This window comes from Artibeus jamaicensis, unplaced genomic scaffold (assembly GCF_021234435.1).
Source record: "Artibeus jamaicensis isolate MK-2021 breed Jamaican fruit bat unplaced genomic scaffold, CSHL_Jam_final contig_1016, whole genome shotgun sequence".
Lineage (NCBI taxonomy): Eukaryota > Metazoa > Chordata > Mammalia > Chiroptera > Phyllostomidae > Artibeus > Artibeus jamaicensis.
Genome location: NW_026521195.1, coordinates 6714298 through 6724388, shown reverse-complemented (window position 1 = coordinate 6724388; position 10091 = coordinate 6714298). Strand labels below are relative to the sequence as shown.

Sequence of the window (10091 nt, the reverse complement as noted above, 5' to 3'; positions counted from 1 at the left end):
TACGAGACCGTTGTTAAGTTTCCTGAAGTTGCTAACTCTGCCATGGAGATTTCATGGAGTCTTCTTTGTTATAGGAAAGACCTTTGAATTACTTCAGAATAATAGGGCGTGGCATGTGAAACTTACTCTCAAATGGTTCGGAAAAACAATTTGTGTGTGTGTGTGTGTGTGTGTGTGTGTGTACTATTCAGTGTGAGCACAAATGGCAAAAGAAATGTGGAAGAAAGTTAATGGTTGGTGATTCTGGGTAAAGAGCATGCAGGGTTTTCTAATGCTCTTCTTGCAACAACTCCCACTGAAGATTACTCCCATGGAAGATTTTTACAAGAATGGTGTCTGGCACGCATGACAAATGAAGGGTAAGAGAGCTGACTTGTGAGAGCAGCAGGCATGATAACGTCAGATATGCTGAAGGACTGTCCCGCGGAAGAAGGATGAAGACTGAATTTGGCTAATCTTGTTTTGTGTCAGCCTGCTGGGTAATGTCATTACATCACATCCAAGAGCTCGGGACTGGAATGAGAGGTAGGAGATCTCTGAGCGTTATGGAGTCTTCATATCACTGCATGAGCCCCAGCATTCTGCCTGTTCACCGGGGAGTCAGTGAGTGAAGGGGCCTGGGTGCAGACAAGTTGGCACTAGTGGAGACTTGAGAGCCGTATCTTCTCCGTGGGTTTTCAAAGGCAAGGTCAAACCCTGTGTAGTAATCCAGTGGGCTGCGTCTGCCCTGGGAGTGGCCAGTGGTGACCTTTGACCTTACTCAGTCCCCCTCTTTTATTTCAGGTGAGGAAACAGGTAGCAAAAGTCACAGAGCAAATGGTGTCACATAATGAAAGGTGTAAATGTTTGTCTATATATATCAAAACCACACCATTTTTAATGAAAGAAATTGATATGCACACATTTGTACTTCTGTACAATTTTGGGTAATATATAATTTTAAGCTGTTTACAAATAACAGGTAATGCTTCAAATATTACATAATGTCGATAATACATTTCTAGCAGAAATAAATATATTGCACTTAAAAAGAACTTCGTTAGATGTTACTTCATAGTATCAGGCTTATAACTTCTTTTTTCATAAAACATTTCCCATGCCCATCCCCCAGCCCCCGACACACACACTTCGTTACAGTGACTGCTCGCACGCAGGTTGTTAAGCAAATGAACACAGCAAACAACAGAACCGTGATGGAATCTACTAAAAAGGCTAATATAGTTTTTTTTTCCTTTAGGAAATCAAAGACCTTCTTTTAGGTTTCTGAAACTAAAAAGAAAAAAAAGCAACTAAATACAGTATTTTAATGTACCAGAAGTAAAATACAACAAATTGTATTTTTTGTCCAGATGTATTATCTCACCAACATGTTTTTATTTTATTATTGGGGGAGGGAATTAGAAGTATTTGAGGCTTGGACAGAGAAAGAAGGGCCAGAAAATGCTTTGGGAATAGTGCCTATCAAAGAGTTATAAATGAACCTATGCACATTGAAGCGTGCTGAAGAAAGCTAAGTATTGGAGAAATATGTGGTAAATGGAATGGAATGAACAGCAGTGAAGAAAGGATATTGATTTTCTCAGGTTTAAGAGATTATGACCTTCCCTTTGCTCATTTACATAAAATCCTTGGATTCTGAAATAATATAGAAATGTTTAAAATCCATAGTCTATCCAAGTGTGAGTCTCTAAAACATCTGCAAAGCTCTTCCGTCCACTGGTTTATCGGCTGCCTGTGCAGTCTAGATTGAGGGTGTAATACTGTTTAACCTGTGATAATGATCAACAACGAACACAGCTTTCCTTACTCAGTGAATGGAAGACTGAGTGAAAATACTGTTTTCCTCACAGTAGGGATCCTGTAAATGACATAACTGAATTGTGAACTTTAGTTTCTGAGTCATGGCTAAACTTGACCATGCATTTAATGGGGTGGTAGTCACTTCACCCACTTTACTGGAGGCTCGTTTTCTCAGGATAGTTCAGCTCAAATATCAGGAGCACAGCCTAAAGAGTGAATGTGAAATTCAGAATTGGGATAAATATCCCAACATCCTGCTGAAAAACTTATAGGCAGTAAGGGATAAGGATGTGTTACTCCTAAGAATACTTATTTCATGGGCTTTTATGAGTTATTTTTTTCCTTTTCAGGGGCATGGGAGTTGTGCAATGACAGGGATGTGGGTGAGAATGGCAGAGGAGAAACCCTGGAACACCCCAGACATCAGTGTGACTCCCGTACCATAGGAGTGTTGAAGATGAAGAGGAGTGTTGCCAGATGAAGAACCGTCACCAGGAAGCTTCCTCATTGCCCCTCCTCTGGGCCCACCCACCAGGAATGGTGGTAGACCTTCCGGACCACAGAGCACTGTCACGCTCCGAAGGACCAGCAACGCCATATGGGTTCATTAACGTAGACCTTGCTGCCTCCCCATTTGTGATATGTTACACACGAGCTGGATATACTTATCCTTATAGTGCTAAGGGTGGGCAGGAAAGGGAGAAGATTTTACTAAGTCAAAGAAATAATAGAACTTAGAATTATTGATAAACGCTTGTAAAAAAACACACACATAGGCCCTGCTAAGTTACAAATTCATTTCTTCAGGTTGAACAAAGCTATTCTGGCAGAGCCTGCGGCTCTTTTCAGCACCCTATGTGTTAGCCATGCTTGCTGATACTGTGATATACGTCGGGGAAACCCTGAATTTATTCCTGTTGTATTATAACTCATGCTCTTTATTATTCACTTGGCTTTTTTTTTTTGCTAATTATCTAGTTGTTGCAATTACTTTTGGTAAGACAGACATAACAGTTTTAAATCTTAAATACTGAAGGAGTTAAGTAAGTAAGAATCAACAACCCGAATAGCTCATAAGGACTGGGTAGGGGGTGCAGGGAGGGAGTAACTTCTACCCCGGTTCTCTCAGCGGCAGGGACTCTCATCGGGTTGGGCTCCACAGTTGTGCTTTTTTCTTTCTGGTTCAAATAAAGCCACATACTTCAAAATATATCCAATTCAGAATTTCAGGTGTGATTTCCCAATAGCATGCTTTGACATCTTCATCTTTTCTCTAAGCACTCTACTTATTGCTTAATTACAAAATAAAGCTATGAAGTCAGAAAATGCTGATGTGAAATCATATTTACCAAAAAACACACCCTCCTTTGGAGTCACACTGATTGGGAACAAAATATCGAAATGATTCTGTCACTCTCATTGAAAAGAAAATTCAGGTTGGATTTACTTTAGTTCACCAGTGGTTCCCCGGAGCATCGACTGGCACCACGTGAAACAGCATCTACTTTTGTCATCCCCACTTTAAGCAGCCACACTCTGTCTTAAAAGGAGCACTGGCAATAGGCCAATGATTAAATATTACATCCCTCTCCCAAGCTCTTTGGATATTTAAACGTTACTCATCACTGCCTTTTAAAGGAAATGTACGTCTGTGCTGTGTTCGAAGGAAGACCACCAGGGCCTGCTGCAGCCCAGCATCCCAGAAGCTGTAGAGGGGCCCGCAGCATCTGCCACAGGACCTTGAGCTGCTGGGCTCACGCAGCCCACGCTTCTCCGTATGAAACCCCCAGGACACAGCACAGAATGGCAATGGCAATGGCAAAGTCGGACCACAGCATCCCCTCGACGGGTGACGCCATTTTGCCTTGTATTGTAAGCTGGAAAAGCCCAAGAAAGGCATTTGATATGGAAAGGCCTAACATTAAAACAACCCAATAAAATCCCAGTGGAGTCTGTTGTGATAAGTATATTGCATTTACTCTGAAATACACCTCTACTCTCAGAAGCAGTACTTCCCATCTCTTTTAACAGATTCAATATTTTTGCAGCCAGAGTAAAACAAGTATTACACAGAACATATAAATTAAATTAAAACCGTTTGAGGGAGCTTTGTGAAGAGGGCAGGTTATATCGCTGCAATTAGACTGCATTATATGTAAAGTCCAAGGACTGTAAGGCTCATTACATTTCTGTTGTTAGGGTAATGAACTTGCAGAATACCAAAGTACTACCCTGGCAGTAAATGTTTACATATACTGTGTTGCCCCCAAATAATAGAGATTATATATAACAAAAATATAATTAATTACCATACACCATTAAAGGGACTAAAAGCTGAAAATAAGTGGGTAAATGTTCAGATTTACTTACAAGCAGTGTTTCGGTCAGGGAGTCACTGAGTTAATGTGTCATTTCATATAATAGGCTAGAAAATGGTCAAGGAGTCACTGAATGTCACAGGAAGAAAGAAGGACAATGGGGAATGTGGACATACGGTGCCTCATGAGCAGCACAGCTGCAACCGTGGCTGTGTGGGCACCGAGAGGGGTCGTTCACAAATCCTTGTCAAGTGGCAGGGGCAGCTAATCTAACAAAGCAGATTTTCCAAAAAATGAGAATTTGGCCTAGTGCCCTTGAACATCCAGCAGGTCTCCCAAAGCTGAAGTAGAAATGAAGGGGCCTTTGGCACCCCTGGCTGGGAAATGCCTCTCAGAACTGGGCAGCCGCCTCTCTACCGCAGCTGCGGGTGGAAGCGAGCCCCGCGTGCCCCTGTGCAGTGGCTCGAGAATGTGCCTCAGTGGACACGCCAGCGGTGGATGGAGAACACAGCCCAGAAAAATAAACCCTTGGTTTTATCATGTAACACATACAGCCTCTTCCTGCAACACTGTATAGAGAAGATTTTTCCTGCATACGTGGCAAGTGATTGCAAGAAAGAGAAGAAGGAAGACTGTGAAAAAGAGCTCGGCAGGAACTGGCCCTTCAACAGTACCAAAAGAACTCGTGAAGTCTTTACCAAGTGTTCAGCCACGGAATAGGATGCATTAGCATTATCTCAGCTCCTCCCCCAGCAAAGCAATACAAAGGAGAACTAAACATGCGTAAGCTACAGCACTACAAGTACTTCCCTATTGGCTCTCGTTTTCTACAGGGAGAAATGGACTTAAGTTAGTCATTATGCATTACGGTTGGTATGTTACGTAGTATTGCCTCTTTGAAGATTCTTTAAACCTGCGGAAAGCAGGAAGAAAACCCCCACACGCTGATTTTTTTTGATACGTTACTGCACCGACACAACGTTTTTAACCTCAAGAAGTAATGCGCTTTAAGATTCATCTGCCTCATGTTATTGAACTTCCTGGGTACATTGATGTCCTGTTAGTTGCGGGACTCAGACCTTTCCATGGATTCTTTCTTGAACCCAAGAGCCACCCACAACTCCAGATGCATCCTGGTCCATGGTGCATGCTCTCCGCAGCAGGCTTCCCTGTGAGTCCAGGTCTCCTCGATCTCAGATCCCACATCTCCTGCAGAGCCCTCGCTCCAACGCCCCACATCCCACCCACCCAGCGCCACCCTATGTTTCCATACCCACTTGCACATTCTGGATTGGAGTCTCCTGATTTTACAAGAGTCATACAAACGGCGTCATCACGGCGGAGGAGTGGCGCAGTCCTTGGATGGCTGCGTAGGGCCCCTGCTGAAAGTAGTGATGGTACCGGGCCATGTGGAAGGACGGGAAGGTCGGGCCGCTGCCCTGCATGGGGCTGGCGATGGCGGAGGGCGTCAGAGGCATCCCCAGTCGGCTGTATGGCGGCAGAGAGCCCTGGATGGGGTGAGGGATGGGGGTTGCGATGGAAGCTGTGCTGGTACCGAGAGCAGTCAGGGACTGTGGGTGCTGGAATCCGGGGAAACTGGACGAAGACGACACCCAGGAGCTGAGAGACAGGTTATCGGAGGTGGTAAAGGCTGACCCTGAAAGGGGAAGCAGCTCATTAGGCTGGAAGTTCTATTTCCACAGGCAAATCCAGACTTACAGGATCTGTAAGGACCAACTTATTTTAGGAAATATGTTGTAGATCTGCAATTCAAGAAGACAAACCTGTCAACCCTGAGGCAAATCTACCTTTCCAGATAAAAAATCATTCACACCATGTGTGGAAGAGAGAATTGACTAAGTCAAGACTTAACTCATTGGCTGGTCTGTGTACTCTGACAGAGGCTGGAGCACTGGTACCCTACCCGAAGGTAATGGCCTGGCTCCCTGTAGAGGACCTCCGTCCAGGTGGCTGGCACCTGTGCCAGCCTCTGTGGCTTCCCCGGCAGGGAGACTGGGCACAGGAGCCTCCAGAGCCATTGTGAAAATCCACAAAAGTGTTCCTTCCCTCCCTCCCCCCTCCCCCCTTCCTTCCTTCTTTAAGCTTCTATCCTTCATTATTAACTATTTCACAAGGTACAAAATAACCTTTTCTTACATCGTGGTATCCAGAAGTTGGAACAACAGCTGACGTGGAATTTTCCCACTGTATGATTCCTAGGAGCTCATTTGGATTTGGGTATCAGAGATGTCCTCTGTTGTGCCTGGTTACACTCTTTGTGTATTGTGGACATTAAAATATGACAGAGCTCTCTCTGTCCATACAGACACGCCTGAGCCCAGCTTGGCCACCCCCTGGTGTCTTCTGTCTGGACGTCCAGGTGCAGAGGGCTCTTCCCGGGGCCGTTGTGACAGGGGACCTTCCAGCTCCCCTCCCCATGCCTGAGGCCACTGCATTATTCCTTCTTCTGTAACGTGTTTTCAGTTTTGGTCATCATCCTAAGAAGGTATTCCTCACCTAAGTGGCACAGCTTTGCAGATTCTGAACTGAGGGTCAGAAAGACTAAGGGGGCTGCCCCCCCAAGTCCTACAGCCCAGAAGTTAGTGGATCACAGGCATGTAACTCCTGAGCCCCGACTCAGAGGCTCCTTGTCCTTTTACTCTAAAACAAGACCCCAGGGCACCTTTGGGCAGCCTCGTCACTGAAGATGCAAGGGCAAAATAAGGACCTTTGTGAAAATGAGCCTCAGAGCCGTCCCTTCCTGAAGGGGCTTCTGAGACACTTTGGGGGCCACGTGTACTCTGAGGCCAAGGCTGCCTCCCTGCCTGCCTTGGGCTCCCAGCAGCTGCTCGGCCGGCTGGCCGCAGCGACCTCACCTCTGCTCGGTGCCGTCTGCACCTCGTCCCCCAGCACGTCCTCTTCTCCGTAGGTTCGGATGGGCGAGCGGGCGTAGGAATGCTTCTGGATCAGGCTCTCCACGCTCTCCCTGGGCGACAGAGCAGCACATCCCGGGTGAGCGGGGCGTCAGGGACTTGACACAGGGTCTCCCCAAGAATGTACTGGTCAGTAACATTTCCTCGGGCAAAAGACTGCCACTTCCAGGAAGGGGGACAGTCCCAACACATGTAATTTATCCCATTGCGGACATCTCAGAAACCCAACTTCGGGCATGCAAACACGAGCAAACCTAAGTGGGTAGGGCGGGGAGAGTCCCCCGAAATCCCACAGAACAGGGAACAAAGAGGTGAGCAAAGGGCTACGAAATCTGATCATAGGAAGATGGCATTTGATTGTGGGGAAAGGGTGGGTGACTTTCCTGGGACGCGCTGCAAAGAACCTTCTCACTGACGTCATCGCCCAACAAATACAAAGCCAGATACTCAACATCTGATAAAATGTTGGCTAAAGTTCAGAATGGCTTTGTTCATAAGAAGACTCAGCGTTCAACTAATGAAGCTGGCGAGCCCACGGGGTACACAAAGATATGCACAGCTCGGGGGACAGGTGCTGAGATCCTTGTGGCTTGAAGACCGAAAATGACAAAACTTGGGAAGGACACATATGTAGCCTAAATTAGTGGACTGAGGCCCCCAAATAAATTGGTCCATGGTCTTTGAAGGTGGTTTTTCTCTTGGGACAAAGTCTATAAACTAAAGAATGAATTAACTTAAAAAAAAAAGCCAGCAAAAGTTTTGTTTAATTTTTCTGCCAAAAAGCACAAATAGGTAACAGGTTAGCTTACAGTGTACATCTCTGGAACAGCTGTGGCCTACAGACTAATGCCAAATTAACCACCAAGGACAAAGAAAGCTCCCCGCGTGAGTCCAGGGCGCAGGCTCGGCAAGGAATGAATGGCAGAGGGGTGTGTGATCGACACTTCCCAACATACATTCCTCAGTACCAGCTACACTTTGGTCATATGCATTGTTTATTCTAAATTAATTACAAATGATAAAGTATTATGAGAGACAATACCCTACCAACGAACAAAGAGAAAAGAACTGCTGGTCTAAGAAAAATCCGCCTCACAGGGCGATTCATTCATCCAGAAAACATATATATTTGTTGAGTACCTACTCTCCTCTATTCTAGGAACTGCGGAAGTGGCGGTAAACAAAACTTAATAATCCACGCCTAATGGGAGGAGGCTGGAGGGAAGAGAGAGAGAGAGAACAAAAAAGTATGCAGCACATTTGATGATGATGACAGTGCTATAGAAAAATAAAATAAAGCAGGAATAGTGATTAGAACTGTGAACGCAAGGATTCGGTGAGATAAGGCATTTATTTGAATTGCCCAAAATAGTGCCTGGCACGTGAGAGATCCTCAGTGAGTATTAGTGAATAAACTGCGGAAGTTTAGCTAAAGCAGGTAAAAACGTTCTATCGTCCCAGAGTGTCATTTCTCCAGTTCGGTTCTGCCCCCTGAATGATCTTAGTTCAGAACAATGTGATCCAGAAGAGAAGACTTTCCTCGGTGATTAAAAGCTAAAGTCAGCTGGGAACTCGGCTAGAAAGTTCTTCTCAGCTCTATTAAAAAGTTGTATCTATAATAAAAGATAAAATGTTCAACTTAAGTGAGTTTGTATCATTTGTTTAAAAGTGCAACCTATTTTTAAAAATCCCTTAAAAAGACTTGTTGAAATGAAAATATTTTGTCATTTACTAAGAGGCACCAATAAATATACTAAATGGAGTTATATACATATAAATACATATAATGATGGAAAGGATACTTGGGCATGACAGTGGTCCTAATCCATTTGCCAAGTTTGTTTGCCCACACTCTGGTGATGCTGGACCCCCTGCATCAAGGACTTGATTCTCTACACTGTTAGACAGTGACTGGCTGTCTTTTTGGTTAACCTGGGTCATTAAGAAAAAGGTCAAGCGAGCTGAGCAACCCTTAATAAAATGACAGCCCTTAATAACAGGACGTGCAAGCTGATGTCCCTTTAGTCTGAGCCACATTCAGACTGTTAATAAGATGAACTTAGAAAAGAATTACGTGGTTATTTTCACATGAGGAAGGAAGGGACTTGCTTCAGATACCCTGGCAGATATCTTTTCTCTGTGTGGTCACTGAGGAACGACCATCAGTGAGCCCAGGCTGGGGATGGTGTTTCCCGAAGGTGTTGTCCCCTCCCCACCCCAGGCGCAGAAACTGCTCAATCCACACACTGATGTTCAAAAGCAGAACATAGTATCCACTCTACAAGTACCCTCATTGGAAATCATTTCAGCAGCTTTCACATACACACACAAGAAAAATCACTTTCCAAACACACAACGCATCACTGCCTTGTGAAATTTTTGCTTTTCTATAAGAAGTATACTAATCCATTTTGTCCTTGGTAGACCACTGGTATCATTACTTACTCCTGTCTCTAGGAGGGAGGAAAAAAAGGGGATTTTATCGAAGTGATTTACTTGTGTCAGGCCTGGGAGTGAATGGAGAGCAATGGCAGTCCTTCTATAAAGGGCGGCATAATTGAATTATTGCCTTTTAAGCGATTGGAAACGGGTGCCTATCGGGGCCATCTCTTCGAAGATGTTACAAAGAGTAGGCAGCCCGTGCTGCTTATGTCTAATCCCTGTTTCCAGCAAAATGAAAAGTGCAAAGAATTTGTTTAGCCTGGCAGTCTAGTGGGAGGATTTCTAAAACACCGTACCCTGAAAATTAAGGGATGATTCACCTGATGGGTTAAGCATTGAGGTCACTGCAAGCTATAACCGTGCCTTGCAATGCTCGCTGCTGTTGGATCCCAAAGCTGGAGGCGGCAAAATGGGTGCTGTTCGCAAAACTCGGCCTTTCTAACATCTAAGACTGAATTACTTTTCTAGGCAAAAAAAGGACATCATCCCTTAGGTACTTTAAAAATGTTTCTTCTGACTACTTTGTAGCCATCGATTCCAAGAGGAATATACTGCATGTGAGGGGGCACACGCAGAGCCAGGAGGTGGGCAGGACCGA

At 44.9% G+C, this 10091-nt stretch overlaps 1 protein-coding gene across 1 annotated transcript in view; it reads right to left on the bottom strand.

The window, feature by feature from the left end:
• Positions 1–910: 910 nt before the first annotated feature.
• TBX20 (T-box transcription factor 20) overlaps positions 911–10091 on the bottom strand; it is a 44300-nt gene continuing 35119 nt past the window's right edge. Inside the window, exons 7-8 of the mRNA XM_037126605.2 lie at positions 6995–7104; positions 911–5775 (exon numbers count right to left, since the gene is read on the bottom strand). Coding sequence (XP_036982500.1) covers positions 5435–5775; positions 6995–7104 — 451 coding nt within the window. The 3' untranslated portion in view covers positions 911–5434. The remainder of the gene's footprint in view (positions 5776–6994; positions 7105–10091) is intronic.